Below are 17,102 nucleotides of genomic sequence, written 5' to 3' on the forward strand. Positions count from 1 at the left end.
ATAACGTGGTAGTTTTCAATATTTACTCGCCTACATGTCATACAGAGTCATCACTGAATTGAGGAAAAATTAATTGGGGTAATCTGTGGCACAAGTTTCACTAAATTGGATAAATATTGAGAATTTCTACTAAATGAGGTAAAATCTGTCTCAAATGTGAAGCAATAGGTTAAAAATGGAATTCACTCTTTTTCTTTTTCTCTTTTTGAGATCTGGTATGGATAAGTGCAAGCGCCTGGATATAGATCTAGTGCGCATGCGCTGGAGGTAGCTTAGGGCATCTCCAACACGGATAATCAAATGGACAATGTCCGAGGACATCCGGCATAATGGAAATCATTCAACCAGTCACCAAATATCTGTCCCCATCCTTTTTATATAGTCTAAATATTAGAAAATCACAAATAAATAGCACGGTGCATCAATAAGTAAAAGACAAATATTGCAATGCAACAATAATTCAATAAAAAATAATACACGGTGAATCAAAGCATCTATAGTTTGACCAAACTTATAGAAAACAATATCAACATTCACAATACCAAATCAATAACATTAGATTCATTATGAATTTTAGTTCCGTACTATATATATATATATGATATCGTAGATATTGATATTTTTAATATAATTTCGATCAGGCTCCGTAAAATTTTACTTGACATAAATCTTATGTGGAGTAAAAAGGACCGGAGGGAGTAGAATGAATGAACTGGTATTACCTATCTACCTTCGACTGAAAGTAGTATCTAAGGTAGATGTATCTACCGATAGCTTTGGCATTTGTTTTTCCTTGCACCAAGTACTTGCTGCCTACTCGAGAAATGGTTACCTGGAAGCAATGTGTATAGCAAGGAACGATCGTGCATTTGCTAATCCATCGTGTCTTGTATACATCACAAGGGCTTTCTTTTGATACAGTTCAAACGGAAAAGGATGATAATACGTGCTTGTTCATTACAGCGTATATATCTTCAGATTCAGTTAAGTACAAACTTGAGGGTTTGGACAGCTTCCTGCCATGCCGTGCCCGGTCCAAGTGTGCCTTAACTTGGTTTGTTCACTGACTATACATGCGCCGTACCAGCAGAAGAAGCACAAATTCTGACATGAACTGCACCGGACAAGCAGAATTGTTGGTTGTAGTGCAGTTGCGCCAGTTTGCATCCGATAGAGGGATGGTACCCAGTTGGCCAACATTGCCACACATAGTCCCACGAGTCCTGATGCAGATCAAGACCAAATAGGAAGGTCAGTTCTGGCAATGCCCACAAACCAAGCAACAGAACGTGTTGGTACTTGGTAAGCAAGCGGTGAAACAAGGACTGGCGAGTTGAATGTCAAGTGCAGGTTGCTGAGTGTAATACTTGTCAAATTTGAAAATAGATCCATAACCCGACAAAACGTTGATCATTCAAGTATGCGTCGGAGAGGGAGCTTACTTGAGAGGAATGCATGCCATGAGCGACAGTTGGTTTCCAGAGTACCGTTCAGCAAATGATAATCCACTCTTGCTGATGCCTCCAGCTGGAACCCCTCGGATGGATGGCTCCACAAACTGCTTCCATCTATGCCGTGAAGGGTTAAATGCTCAAATGTATATTCTGTTTCCATCTATGGTACCCTTTTGTGCCAATGAAAGAACTTCCTGTCAGCGAGGGCTTGAGGGTCTTGATGCATTACAATCCTATCCTGTCCACATCTTTTCTTGTGCTTCAAATGCCCAGTTTACCTCACAGATGTGTCTGGCGCTCTATGGCAGGAAGCGGTTGTTTCAGGAGAGCAAAACTCGGCTTTGCTTGCCGTGGTTTCTTGGGGTTCTTTTAGATGCTATACTGTTTTCTGACCAGTTCAAGAAACTTTCTTGGATGACTATGTCCTCTGATTCACTAACAAGCCCTGATGACGCCTTCTTTGGAAAATGCTGCTACCTGGTTATTGTGTGCATGAACATCCACGGCACAGCATTGGGACTGCAGAGCATACAAACAATGAATGCTAAGACAAAAGGAAGAAGCTGAAACGTATAAACATTTAAACTGCATGCAGGCAACCTCTTCAAACTGATCACAGGCATACATATACAATAATAACTAAAGCTGTAACATAAAAAAGTGTACTGGTGGATTTCTCATCAAAAAGTACTTCTATGTGACTATATATTCCATGATTCTTCAGACATATAATGAGAAAAAGTCATTGTCAAAGGGGTTGTATCTTTTTTTGTCAAAGGGGTTGTATCTTTGATGACAAGCAAAAAATGGTGAATTAGAATAGAATAACAATTTGTCTATTCTATTATTAATGGTTTTCTACCCGAAAGCATACCCAGAATTTCAAAGTATTACCCTAAATTGCCACATGTAACGAGGGTTAGCCAAAAGGCTCTTTGTGATAGGTTTCTTTCCGACAAGTCACTAGATCATACCTGGAAATAGTTGCATGACCACAGCAGCAAGCTTCAACATAATTATTTAGCCATAGATCAGCAAGACAAAGTTGGCTAGCGCTGATCGACCACCAAGGATAGAGTCCAGATGTCTTATATTGTGAGAAAGTCACACTTCACCAACAGCTAGCTGCAGAACATGATGTTTGGTTATATGATAGCATACCTTCAGCAAAATATGACGACAAAACAAAAGTACTGATGTGCTTGTAGCTGCAAAACCTTAGGATTTGATCATTATTATCGATGAAAGTGGATTGTTATGTATATGCGCTCCGAATGGTCTGCTTGTTTGTGTGTACTGAATGCAAACTACTATATTTTGGGCCACTATGAGTTGCACAATGAAAAACGGTCAGCGCCACGAATACACAACCTTATGCATATTGCAGAACAGGTAGAATACAAATGAACAGACAAATCATTGATCAGACTACACAGGCAAGAACCTGAACCTCAGCCTCAGCATTTCCCTGGATTGTTTTCCTTGTGGGGGAGTGGGAGACAGCACTAAAGTTCAATAAACCATTTTGAAATTTGACACTGCAATCAAATTACGGCATGTTTGTTTTGATCAGCTAGAGATGTTTCTTTATATAAAACTTAGCTACAGCACTTGAAAGTCACAATGTTTGGCAAACAAAAAGTAGTCTGTTTTTCCACATCAATAAAATCTTAAAAGCCTCGTATTGCTGATGAAGCAAACCTTAGTGGAATTGAACCATGCTGCGGGACTAAATTCACGTTTTAGTGTTCTCAAAGAACCATTCATTGCAACCTCATTATTCAACTCCTCTGGCAGTTCAAGGTCACGGAGTTCAAGATGCTCATTTGCTTTCCCGTCAGGCAAACATTTCCCGTTAGTTAATCCAGAAACATTATGTGTGCCTTCTTCCTTTTCTGCATAGTCACGTTAATTTGAGGATTATTATAGGTGCAAGGACAGAAGGAAGAACTGCAGGATACAAAGTCCAAATGAAACGATGTAAGCACAAACATGGCTGATGGCATTAGTAGGATAAGACAACTAACCTGGTTTTGTAGTTATATTTCCATCCAATCTTTTGGTTAGCAGGGATGTCCCAGGAAATAACATCAAATTAACGTTACGAAGTTGTTTCCTCTCATCATCCTTGATAGGTTTGAAACCAAATCCCGAGACCCATGTATTAACCAACTCTGGGATGGCAGAAAGGACCAACATCTCAACGTGGAACGATCTCAGCATCTATTATAGAAAGAAATGAAATCCACATGGTCAAATCGAGATATGTAAGCATGAAAATAAGATTGACTACACCATGATGACCGACTGGACAGCGCAATTATTTTGAAGGAAGAATACCACATCCTAAAATCAATAATACAGTTGAAATCCTAGTGAACATACCTTTTCAATGATATCCAGCAGCCTTCGGCACATCCCTTTACGGCGATAATCCACACAAGTAGCAATGAAAGGCAGCTCGGCTGCTTTGGTCCCATGTAACCTGCACAGAAGATAGTAAAGGGAAAATCAGTAAACATGGCGTTGCAGCTGAAGGAAAGAACACACAATATATGATTAGCCGTTCACAAATTAATTTCCAACATATTTTCACCTTTCTGGAAATTCTGCTATATGAGCTGAAAATTAGAAAATATTAGTTGTGTATAAAATTAACCTATGTTAACGCCTGTCCTACCAATTGAAACTGTAACAATTGCACAGGATGAAGAGGTCTTAGGAAATCCCTGAATTACCAAGTTAGGTTTGCATGCTAGAAATTCCGTTATGAAAAGTTTGCACTACCATTGGTTAACAACATTTAACAAATGAGAACAGAAGTAAGAAGCATATCTCAAGTTTCAACTCCAGACATAAACATAGCCAGGTGCAGATTACGTTACTGCATAGTTTACAACAACGATGTACAGACTGGATAAGAACTGTGGATAACTGGTGGGCCTCTAGACCTTCGACCCATTGAAGGGTCCATATGTTAGTCATGCATGTTGCTCTTAAAGATAATTTATAGAGCAACTATGACAGCAGCCAATGGCAAAAGCATAAACATACTTCAGAAAGAGAAGAATGACATACTGCCTAGAGAAAGTTTTGAACAACCAAGTATGATACCTGATAGATGCCACACATAGAATCTCATCACCCTTCTCCAGGATTACAGTGTAGAATCCCTGATAATCTAAGCGCGCGAAGTTTGATCTGATGAGATGTGCTCCATGTTAGTAGGCGTCGAAATTGTTTGGGTAAAATGTTAATGTGGCAAGTACTGGAGCATGCTTGGTGCAAAATAATTGTGCCAAAAATATATAACTAGAAACTAGAAATTAGCGTCGGACAAAAATACCAAAATTAGGGTATGTATCCTAACACATCTGCAGTCACATCAATGGGTCACAGGTCTCAGTGCAGATCCAAATTTCAGTATAAGAAGAAACTTAACGTATAATCATATACATTGATGCAAAAATACATACTATAATTTGTTATTAGCACTCGACAAGAACTCACAAGATCCAAAAATGGCAGTTCCAAAAGGATCCATTGTTCATAGCACACAAAACTTGTACTCCCTCCAATCCATATTAATTGTTGCTGATTTAGTACTTAGTTGTACTAAATCAATCAATATTAATTGTCGCTGATTTAGTACTTAGTTGTACTAAATCAGCCACAATTAATATGGATCGGAGGGAGTACAATAATATGAAGAAGTCGACTGTATTTATTTGTATTTCAAAGCACTGGGTGGTACCAACCAACAGTCTTCCATTATAAACTATAAGTTTTTTCACACGCTTAGTCTTTAAGAGAAGATACATAAAAAGGAAGACGTAAATTTAGGAAATATGTGCTGACTAACTATAAGTTTAAAGTTAAAAAAATAAGTTTTTGCTTTGTCAGACTTTAGTTACAGCCAACGATCAATTGGAAGATTTCAATAGAATGGATTCCTCAATAAGGTGCTAGAAATATTATAAAGCAACGCAAATATTATCTGAGATAAATCAATGGTGCAGAGGATAATGACCAGAAAGTAAATATGAAACTTACCCCTTATTGTACAACACATGTGGTATCATGTCTACACCAGTTCGAGGATCAACCATACGAATGAAACATTCCTCCAGTAAAGTAAGAGCCACTGCCAATTTTGTATTACATTCTGTCATATGGGCTATCTTCCGGGCAGAATGTAGCCTCCGACCATCACTGCAGCACTTCAATATGGTCCATGAAAGCCCATTGTCAATAATATTCTCTATCCCAACATGACTATGTAGTCCAAGGAATATCTGTTACAAACAATTGCAGAGAAATGCTTTCAGAAAAAAATGAAGGGGGTTAAACAGAATGTCTGAAACAGAAGCTCCCGGTTTGTCGGGTGCACAAGCAAAACTAACAACAGTTGCATGAAATGGCAATTAGTCTGATCCTCAATAACCACATTATTGACATCTAACACCAAGGTTGTCAGAATCGCGATTTTGAATCGGATCGGAGCTCCGATGGTAGGATCGCAAATCGTAGAATCTTCACTATCAGGATCGTAAAAACGTAGATTCTATGAACTAAAATCGTAGAATCAGAGTGGTTTGTTTGGATCGTAAAGTCGTAGAATCTTATAACAGAATCGCGATTCTGACAACCTTGAACACAATACAAGCATACAAAATAAGCAATGCAAGATGTACTAGTTTCTGTCGGTGAATCAGTCTCAAGAACAATATAACAACTTAACAAGAAATGAACAGATGTATGTGCATTATGTCTCTAAAAAATGCAGGACCAGAAAATAAACCATAACTTCTACAAGCATGTGATAATCATAGGTCTTTCATTGCTCAGCATCTTGTAGACAAAGATAAAACTAAATATTACCTCCTTACAGTATCTCCCACAAAACCATGTGTTAGATCTTTTATCATCACAGGGCAGCATCTCATGATTAATGCACGTGCCATGGTCTGCCAGTGAGAAACAAGAGAATATCAAGTTGAAGCTGAGGATAAAAATTAGATGATAAATTACATGCAGCATGAATACTGGCTAAGTTATATGAGATGAATGATAGCCCAGTGACCTCAGCTAAAGCTAAAGCTACAAAAAATTAAGCCTTGACAAACATGGTGCGGGTAGAGAGGGTCTTCTTCGAGGCCCAAGCCTCATTTATGATGAGAAAGAGAAGATGAATCCAAAATAAAGTAGCTTCTGTGAGAGCTAAAACTCTCAGACCATTTCTGTTAGGAGCTAAACTACCACCAAACAGGGACTTGGATCAACAGAAGGGGAAAAGGTTCTATTAAACAAAGGAATGAATTATATCCAGCAAGATATATATTACACTGAGAAGTACACATCAAACAAGATACATAAGAGTATGGAGAATACGCATTAAATTAGTATTTGTTTTTAGTGATAGCAGAAATAATGCAAATGACAGGGCAAAAGAGGAGGGATCATAATCGTTACATGCATCTCCACACTGCAGACATTTCAAGATATCTGAGGATGACGGAACCTCATTTTCACTAACTGGAGTCCCACATTTCCGGCATGAGCAATTATGGCAGTACCAACTGCCTTCTGGAAGCTCCTGCAGATGTAAAAGCTAGTGAATAAATTATCAAACAAACTTCATCATATAAGTGGTCAATTCAAATTCCCAATTCCTACAGACACATTTTCTGGGATAAAACATCACAATAATAATGGACTGTAACATCTTCATTGAAAGTTTGAAACATATCTGAGTAATCGATAAACAGCAAAGAGAAGCTAGATAGATACCTGGGCAGACAAGCAAGCTTCATGATATGTTGATGGGCAATTGTCACAGCAAAGTAATTCACCGCCATCTCCACAGAAACCACATGTATCGTCATTTTCATCCATCGCCTCGACTTTCCTACCACATGCATCACTTCTCCTGCTCATCAATTCGGCAGACCAAGCCTCCAACTGGCATAGAGTATACGACTTGCCAGACTGCAGAAAGAGGCCTAATGAGGACTTGGGCAGACAGCAACCAGCATGAGCCTTAAAGTCTGATACAGATAAGGTTTTTGCGCAACATTTGCAAAGAATGCCTTCCCAGGTGACCTGCCCATCCTTAACAACTTCATTGCTCTTCAGATTTCGATACTGAATAACATCTTTTACGGTCAGAAAGCCAGTTGCAATCAACCAGCAGAGCACAGTTTTCCGTGCCAAACTTATTCTCTTCCCACCCAATAGGTTTGTCCCCCCTTTTCCAAGCAGTTTGGTAGCTCTCTTTTGGCCTTTAAGCTTTTTGTACTTTGCAACCGAAAAATCTGAGCTTGCAGCAAATTTGTTGTAGGAGTCAACGTCCCTGTTTTTTACAATAGCTGTGATCAAAAGGTCATCGTCGTGGATACGCAACTCAAGAGGTCTTTTCTTGATATGTTTATCACAACCTTGAGGTTTCCTTTTAGCAGCGATCGTCTTGCAGATTTGTGAGTCACGAGATAAATCAGTTTTCAGGGGAGCAGCATTAGACTCAAGGGATAACTCAACAGGAACAGCATTGTCGACTGAAACCTTAGGGGGGTCCTTGGGGGGAGTTCTAGGAGATGATTCCTTCAATGACGGCAACTTCTTGTGGACCATTTCTGAAGGGACAATCCCATTGGCACTCAACTCCCTTGCATTAAAATCAGATTTTGAGATTGTATGCTCTGTAGGTTCTTTAACAGTACCCTCACCTCTTAACATGCTCTTCTTGCTCCCTGAAGGCAACTTCTGGTAGACCACTTCTACAGGGGCGATCTCATTGGCACCTGACTCCCTTGCATTCGAATCAGGTTCAGCGCTTTTAAGTCGTTTATGTTCCATAGCAGTACCCTCACCTCTTAACATACTCTGCTTGCTCTCTGAAGGCAACTTCTTCTGGACCATTTCTATAGGAACAGTTTCCTTGGCACCTGACTTCCTTGCACTAGAAGCAGGTTCAGAGATTGTATGCGCCGTAGGTTCTTTAACAGTACCCTCACCTCTTAACATACTCATCTGGTTGCTCTCTGAAGGCAACTTCTGGACCATTTCTGTAGGTACAGTTTCATTGGCACCTGACTCCCTTGCACTAGAATCAGGTTCAGAGATTATATGAACCATAGGTTCTTTAACAATACCCTCACCTCTTAACATACTCATCTGGTTGCTCCCTGAAGGCAACTTCTTCTGGACCATTTCTACAGGGGCGATCTCATTGGCACCTGACTCCCTTGCATTAGAATAAGGTTCAGAGATTGTATGCTCTGTAGGGTCTTTAACAGTACCCTCACCTCTTAACATAATCATTTGGTTGCTCTCTGAAGGTAACTTCTTCTGGACCCATTCTATAGGGGCGGTTTCCTTGGCACCTGACTCCCTTGCATCAGAATCAGGTCCTGAGGTTGTATGCTCCAAAGGTTCTTTAACAGTACCCTCACGCATTAGCATGCTCATTTGCTTGCTCTCTGGAGGCAACAGCATGCCAGGTTTGTCGGTTTGGCTGTTCCGATTTAGCTTTGCCGGTCTGGATTCAGCTTTCAAATCCTTCTTCACTGTGCCAACAGACGAATAAATACCATGTTTTCCAGAGACGTTAATGTTTCCTGGATTAGAAAAGTCAAGCATCGCCACGTTGCTCTCTTGGTTAAATACATTCCCCATAGTGTGCTGCATAAATATTTGAGCATACAACCCATCTAATCCATTTGCATCAACATCCGGTATCATTTTGGGCTTCTTCCTTGCTTTTTTCACCGAATTATTGATGAGCGCTGCTCCTGAGTAAAATTGCTGGGTTTCAGTACTTTGATCAATGTGATTCTCATTTCGGTCAATTGCCCTGTTCTGGCCTTGTGTGTAGCCATTTTTCAGGTTAATATCCCTGTTCTGGCCACCTTCCAAAACATGACAGCTTGGTACAGCCTGGCTCCTGCTGCAGCTCTCAACCACTCGTTCTCCACAATCAGATCCCATGATCACAGGAGTAGACTGAACCTTGCGGGCGGTTAAAGGGTCACTGGCTTTCTGTTTCCTTTTACTCTCTGAGGGCATATTCTTGTTGTCGTCGAGAACAATGATTGAACTATCAACAGCTCTGACAGTACTACCTTGTTGCAGAGCAGTAATTTTCCTACCGATGAACACGACGGCAATGAAAGGATCCAAAAGCTCCCACCGTTCAAGAAGTGTGAGTGCGTTTTGTTGGTTCACAAGTACCTTTTGGATATACTCCATAGTATCAGTGAGGTCCTTCCAAAACTTATCAACATCTGACCACTCCATCGGATGCTTACCCCTCTGTGAACCGGGAGAAGCTTCATATAATTTGTTCCCACAAAACTTCCAGGCCTGAGTTAGTGAGCTGAGGACCACTTCCCTGTGTGGTGCTGTGAAATAGGATGCCATCTTAGCCCTGTCATTCCTTTTCCGTGGCTTGATGGTCCAGCCAGCATCCTTGAAAAGGCATTGCGCATGCGCTTCCAACTGATCGGGAAGATCCCTGCCTAAAGTCCTCTTGGTACAAGCAACAGGTGGTATAGACTGTAGACTGCTGGACTGAGGAACATCAACATCATCTAGCGAACTAGTATTTGCATCAGGCGTACCCTTCTCAAGATGTTGCTCAAGTTCAAGAAACTGCCCAGATCCAACATAATCATGGGAGAGGCGAGGTGGCACTGCGGCATCATAGGCTGGCTTGCTGAAGTGTGGGTATTCTTTGGCACCTCTGTCAGATAAATCAGCCGGGCTACATGTGTACAGCGCTTGGCCATTGTCAACGATTTGTCCTTGATCATAACTCAAGCACGAGGCATCGCTCGGGAACGGCTGCTGATCTTGTAGCCACTGATACAAAAACGGGTCAGCAAGAGAAGGGTCAGCCTGGAACTGTGAGAACTCTGCCAGCGCGTCCATGTAGGACGGCATGGGATCATCGACCCCGCTCGTGCTGCTGCTGCCAGCAAACCCGACTGCCTCACACGTCCCAGCAGCAATGTTGTTGTCTTCAGCCATCGCTTGCATGCGCATGTCAACGGTGTTACCGATACCGACAGCAGCTGCACCAAACACTTGCTGCTGGTCACAGCTCCCGGCCGTGGCTCCACCTGGCCAGTACCCCAAGAAGCCCTGCAGCACGGCATCCAGCTCGAGAGCCAACCCATCGATCCCCCCATTCTGCTCGACATGACGATGTGCGTGCTCCTCCTGGTGGCCATTGTAACAGTGTGCATGCTCCTGGACAGCAATCTCATGTTGTTCACCGTAACAATGTGCATGCCCCTTGCTGACACCGAGATCCACTTTGCCCTCTATTGTAACATTGTTCTGCTGCTGGTGAGCATGTGGACGCGCCTCCAGGCTAAGGCCCGCTCCGGCATGCACCGGGGCAGACACAATGTGCTCGCCGCGGAACGGCGGAGGCGGCTGGACCTTGAGGTTGAGGCGCGGCTGGGCCCGGGGCGCATCCGCGGGCCGCTGCGCGGCGAAGTGGGCGCCGGGAAGCAGCGACGTCTCCGCCACCCCGAAATGCCTCCCCGCGAGCCCGGCGGCCTCCTTGTGCCCCGGCGCCCTGGCGAAGACCTCCTGGAAGAGGCGGAGCTCCATGAGCGACCTGTCGAAGGCACTGGCGGCGGAGTCGGGGCAGTCGTCGTCCGCCCTGGAGGCCACGTCCTCGCCGAAGATGAAGCGGATGGCGTCGTCCTCCCGGAAGCCCAGCGCCTCCTCCGCGTCCATCTGGGGAGGGGAGAAGCGAATCTGAGCGGGAAATCCGGGGGCGGGGAAGAAGAGGACGCGGGAGGGCAGATCCGTCGGTACCTGGCCGAATGCGGGATTCCCGGCGAGTCGAGGCCGGGGGGAAGTGGTGAGGCGCGCCGGGCGGCGGCGAATCGGGCGGAGGAGCGAATCCGGCGGGCTGGTCTTCTGCCGCGGCGGGACGGGGCGAGATCCGAGCCCCGCGGCTGTGGCGCGCGCGCCTGAGGTGAGGGAGAGCTCGCCGACGTGCGGGCGGGCGTCGGGGGAGAGGGGAGGGGGGCTGCGGCGGCGGGGGTGAGGAGCGAGTGAGCGAGGGAGGGAGCGGAGGGAGGAAGGGGAGTGGCAGTGTCTCTCTCGCCGCCGAGCTGAGAGAGCTCTTTTTTTTTCTTCTTGTTTGATTGATTGAGAGGGAGGGCTTGGAACGGATTTAAAAGTTTTTAAATGCCGGCGGAGGAGGAGTTAAATGGGAATGGTTGGAATTCGAATTCCGCGTGCGCCGAGAACGAATTTCATTGGTTGATTGGTGGTTTGACCTGACTTTTGGCCACTTGCGCGCGGGTTTCCGGGGTAGGCTGGGGCTTCGCCGTGTCCGAGGCACCGCCGCAGCAGCAGCAGCAGCAAATGTGCATGGGTATGTGTGTACGTGTGTGTTGAATTTTGTTTTTCTTTTGAAGAAAAAATTGATGTAGACACACGAATACAGACAAACGAAGACCGGATTCGAGGGGATCCGGTGAAGACAAACGCCGATAGAATCCCGTGAGATCCGTCAAAGACAAACCTTAGGGGAACATGGTACGCACAAAAGATATATGCTACACGATAGCACCCAGAAACACCATGAAGATGGAGGTAACGATCAAGCTCACCGGCGGGCGGGGTAGCGGAAGCAGTGACGAGTCGGTGCGGCGTGAACATTCCTGCCGATTCCCGCAGCTGGCTTATGCCTCCCAGCCGCGATAATGTTCTCCGAGGCGACAGTTTAAGTAGACGACCCCTTCGAGGTATCCACGCGTTCCGTGGTATTACTAGATCATGAAGACGCGCGTTGCCGCGCCCGACCATTGTAAATGAGAATAAAATATGTTTAATAAATAATTACAAAATACTAAATAATAATGGATACAAATTGAACTATTCAAAGTAGAATGTTTCAAGGCCATATCCATATAAAAAGTTGGTTTGACCCGGAGGCCACATGTCAGCTTAAATACTTGGCATCGGTTTAACAATTAGAAGAAGAAAAAACTTGACATCAGTTTTTGTTCTAGCACAAATATATTACCAGCAAAAGATAACATCCAATTCCAAAGCAAAAAAAAAAAAAATCAACACCATGGTCTATATTTGCACTTGAACATACAAGAGAGAAATATGCAAAAACATATGCCTTTATTGTGATAGGACATGGACTTAAAGCTCAAGGTTCTTAGGCTGACCATTTGATTGAACAAACAATAACCAGGTCATACCTATAATGAACCACAAGATGAGCTTTAGAATATCGGAAGATGAGCTTCTTCTATAGCCTACATTTTCAGGAAAAAAAGGGTGTTGTTTCGTTTGTACCAACCATAAAAGCTACATTATTTATGACATATATTATCACATACCTGTGCAGAAGTTTGGCTACATGTTCATCTGTATGTAAATATTCTTCTGGGGCCAAGATGATGTCGAACACAATATTGCCAATATTAGTATTAGCGGGTGCTTTACCCATCCCCTTGATTTGAACCCTGGGGATATACTTCAGATGTAATGGAAGATATTCTAGCACAAATATATTACCGGCAAAGGAATCAAAATAGCGACATGAAATCAAAATTAAGAAAAATATATTTAATCTTCACCCTCTGCGCTAGAAAGCAAGACTGAGGCCCGGTAGCAAAAACGCATGAACCTGGAAACGATAGGACAAACTCGAACGGGATATGTGCTGATTAGTAAGCAAGATACCTTCACAAAACCAAAGAGAGAGACTAATCTGCACCATGCTCATGGTGTAGTCAGTAGTAACCACTCTAGAAAGGGAAAGTTGTGAATGTGCACGTACGTCCTGTTGATTGCCGCTGCTATTCCTATTCACCTGTTTGCTGGGTAAACTGCAACCACATCACGCAAGCGGCATCGAGAGAAGAGAACAGACGCGTACGTACCGTCACGGAAGGTGGGAAGAGTATTCCATGGCATTGGCATGATGGCATCTGAGGTCATCCATCACCGCCAGCCAACGCAAAGGGCGGGATTAAGTTTTGCGCGCACTCGCCGGAGGAGAGAACGGGACCTGGAAAAGGGAAGCAAAGAAGGGTGACCAATCTTCTCGCCGGCGGGACGGACAACGGCGGCGGCGCGTCGTGGATGAAGGAATGGCGGCGCATCAGGGTTAGAGGAATAGAAAATGTGCAGTTCAGGGTTGAGGGCTGGACCATCCAAGCGAATGGGCTTTTGCGGCCCGATTACGGACAGAAACGGGCGCTCGCTCTGCGGAGCAGCAGCCCGCGAAACGGCATCTCAAGGGTTGATCGATCTGACAACGACCAAGCTGATCTAGAGCATACATCAGACTGATCCGACGGCTAAGAGGCCCAAAACGCTGTGGAGGCTCCAAGGTAGCTGCATTATACTGTTTTTCAATTGGTTGGTGGTTTGACCTAACTTTTGGACCCTTGAGCGCGCGCGTTTCCGGGGGTGAAAAATGACAAAACTGGCCCTTTGGCCTAAGTTTAGCACAAAATGACCTTGTTTTCAAAATATTTCACAAAGTGGCCCTACCCGCATGACGTCGGCGACAGGGGCGCCATGCTAGATTACATAACGCCCCGGTCAAGGGCGCCATGCACGTCAGCGTTGACTTCCACATCGGCCTGGCCTTGGGTGCATGACGCCGCGGCCCAGGGCGCCATGCTCTGCAGCACGACGCCCCGTCCTGGGGCGCCATACCCCTTTTCACTTATCCCTGCTCGCATCCTCTCCTCCCTGCTTCGTTCTTTCCTCCTCTCTGTTTCTTTCCCCCACCATGGCGCCCCTCAATTTGCCCCTCCCTCTCCCCACTCTGCGGATCTGAGCCAAAAATCGGTGGATCCGGTTGTCCTTCCAAGCCCGAAGGTATTCTCGGTTGAAATCTCTGCATTTGATTGATTTGGGTGAAACCCTAGTTCATCCTTTTCTTGAAATTATCATCGGATTTTGGTGTGATAATGTAGGGATTAGTGTGATTTAGGATATGTATGATATAGGATTTTTATGAAAGTGCTATGAATTTGGCTAGGATATGTACGCACATATATGGTGTATGGAAGAATTAGTGTAAAATTAGGAAGGAGGATGGATGAATATTTGCAAATATATGGTGTATGATATTGTAGAAATTTATATGCACATATATGGTGTATGGAAGAAGAATTAGTGTAGAAATTTTGCACATGTATGTATGTTTTTGCACTAGTGCGGATATTTGCAAATGTCAACGGGGCTTACCATATACATTTGTAATTTGCAGGATGGCTTCTCTTATACATCCATCATACGATCAATTGCATCAAGGACGGTTCATGGCAGATGAAGGAAGGGTTTTTGATCAGCTTCACCTGAGGTCCGGTTCGGTTCATGACAAGATGAAGTATGACGAGCGATACACGGAGTATATCCGGAAGACTGGGCTTCTCCCTTTCATCTCACTCGTGTCTCGTTCGATGCCGAAGATGAACCCTTGTGCGATCACGGTACTCGTTGACCGATGGCGCCCTGAGACACATACTTTTCACTTCTATGCTGAGGAGATGACGGTCACTTTGCAGGATGTTTCTCTGATCACTGGACTTCCCATCAAACGAGAGCCTATTTGTTTTAGCACAGATTCTGATGGATGGCATGAGATCATGGTTGGACCCATAGGGAGGGAGCCAGGGGTACAAGGGAAGTCCGCCGGTGCAAGTTATCATTGGATTGCTGAACACTTTGGGGAATGCCCACACTGGTAGAAAAAAGCCCTTTAGTCCCGGTTCGCAAAGGCCTTTAGTCCCGGCTGTGCAACCGGGACTAAATATGCGCGACTAAAGACCCCCCCCTTTAGTCGCGCCTCTTACGAACCGCGACTAAAGGCTTTAGTCCCGGTTCTCGTGGCTAACCGGGACTAAAGGCCCGTCCACGTGGGCGTCAGGGGTCCGTCGGGGCGGAGGACCTTTAGTCCCGGTTCTCGTGGCTAACCGGGACTAAAGGCCTCCTCCGCAGGTTTAGGGTTTTAGCCCCCCTAAACCTGGTTTCTTTTTAATTTGTAGTGTTTTATTTCTTTTATATTTTATTTTGTGTTTTATTTTAATTTTGATGAAGTTTCAGTACACATATTCTACGCTACTATATACATGCATATGAAATTTCAAACAAGAAGAATTCAAGAGGAATATATAATATATATTCAATCTCGGGTGACCATATACAACTTCGAACAAGTTTCCATACACAATTAGGATGGATGACCATATACAACTTCGAACAAGTTTCAATCTCGGGTATGCATATAAATTTCTTCGTCCTCGGTATAGTGTTCTCCTTTAGGATTGATGACTTGCCTCATGAAAAATCCTGCTAATTCATCTTGAATTGGTCGGAAGCGAGCTTCTGGACTAAGCCTCCTCCGCAAGTTATCCGTCGCCTTCCGCACGCTATCCGATGCCTTCCACTCAGAGGTGTGTCTCCGGATGTTCTCACAAACATAGTATCCACATAGATTGGTCCCCGGTGGCTGCTTATCCACATTAACTAACCTTCTAAAATCTAGCTCATGTTTGAATTCACCGACAATTTCTTCTGAGAACCGTCTCCAAACCCTACAGGGCAAAGAAAATTAAATGAACAAGGGAGTTATTAGTTACTTGATATTAGGAAATGAACGAAAGAGATCGATCGATATAGAGCTCAAATGATTGAAAATAATTACTTTTGCAGCATTTTTCTCATGTCGGCCCAATGCTTTGGATCCGAATCCATAGAGTCCATGATTAGAACTCTGGAGGTGTGAAGTTCAATATTTAGCAGAATCCAGTGGGACCTGCGGACACGTTACATGCACAGTCATGCATAACTCATTGATTAGACATACCATGCATGGAGTAAACAAAATAGAATGGGCACAAGAGAGAAACACTCACCCAAAATGGTAAGGAAATAGAATATGACTTTTGAGTTGATGCTTTCTAAGAAACTTGTACAAGTCTTTCTCCACGTCTTCGGGGTGATTTTGTAACACATGTCCATTAACGATATGTGGGTCAATGAACCCAACATCATGGATGTTTCTTATTTTGCATTCCCAAATCTTCAATCTGCATAATAGCGTACGCAACAATATAGTTAGGACAATATATATATATATATAGTGCAGGCAATGAAGAACGAGATGAGGTAGAAATAAATCACTTACAGAACGTAGCAACTCAGCATAGATTTGTCGAGGTCGCGCAGATTGAACAGCTGGAACAATTCACTCATATGAACTTGTACAGAGTACCGTTTGGTGTGATGCTCCTCTGTAACATCCGCATAAACATATTCTTTGTCGGCCCATGTTATGAATTACTTGTACCAACGTAGCAGATTTCGCATTTATGGTGGTAGACTCTTTTCCCGCGCAGGCTCGACGAGAGGCCCATTCCGCACATATTGTAATGCTATCTCACATACTGGCGCATCCTCAAGGCCTAAGAAGGCACGAAGAGTCAAACCCATCTCGGACGCTTGTTTCATGGCACTCGCTACAGTCAATCCAAGTGCTGCCGCAGCTGCTATGATCTCGGGGTCCTCTTCCGGACCGGCTTTCACTATGAGCGGGGGGATCGATTGTTTCTTCTGCATCCCGAGCTGGTCAACTTGTTTCCCGCTTTT

The 17,102-nt window shown here is 44.0% G+C and overlaps 1 protein-coding gene across 3 annotated transcripts in view; it reads right to left on the reverse strand.

The window, feature by feature from the left end:
- LOC123055408 (uncharacterized) overlaps positions 1-11,626 on the reverse strand; it is a 29,888-nt gene extending 18,262 nt beyond the window's left edge. Inside the window, exons 1-12 of one of the 3 annotated variants that reach the window (XR_006426639.1) lie at positions 11,283-11,626; positions 7,245-11,201; positions 6,927-7,050; positions 6,336-6,421; positions 5,508-5,749; positions 4,569-4,655; positions 3,840-3,939; positions 3,482-3,677; positions 3,156-3,349; positions 2,429-2,579; positions 1,443-1,973; positions 847-1,223 (exon numbers count right to left, since the gene is read on the reverse strand). Coding sequence is in view for 2 of the 3 variants with exons in the window: in XM_044479423.1 (XP_044335358.1) it covers positions 2,960-2,992; positions 3,156-3,349; positions 3,482-3,677; positions 3,840-3,939; positions 4,569-4,655; positions 5,508-5,749; positions 6,336-6,421; positions 6,927-7,050; positions 7,245-11,201 (5,019 nt within the window). In the remaining variant the exon portion in view is untranslated. Of the gene's footprint in view, positions 1-846; positions 1,224-1,442; positions 1,974-2,428; positions 2,580-2,610; positions 2,993-3,155; positions 3,350-3,481; positions 3,678-3,839; positions 3,940-4,568; positions 4,656-5,507; positions 5,750-6,335; positions 6,422-6,926; positions 7,051-7,244; positions 11,202-11,282 lie in introns of those variants that run through there. The other 2 variants (XM_044479423.1, XM_044479424.1) reach the window with 2 other exon arrangements.
- Between the last annotated feature and the right edge of the window lie 5,476 nt (positions 11,627-17,102).

This window comes from Triticum aestivum, chromosome 2D (assembly GCF_018294505.1).
Source record: "Triticum aestivum cultivar Chinese Spring chromosome 2D, IWGSC CS RefSeq v2.1, whole genome shotgun sequence".
Classification (NCBI taxonomy): Eukaryota; Viridiplantae; Streptophyta; class Magnoliopsida; order Poales; family Poaceae; genus Triticum; species Triticum aestivum.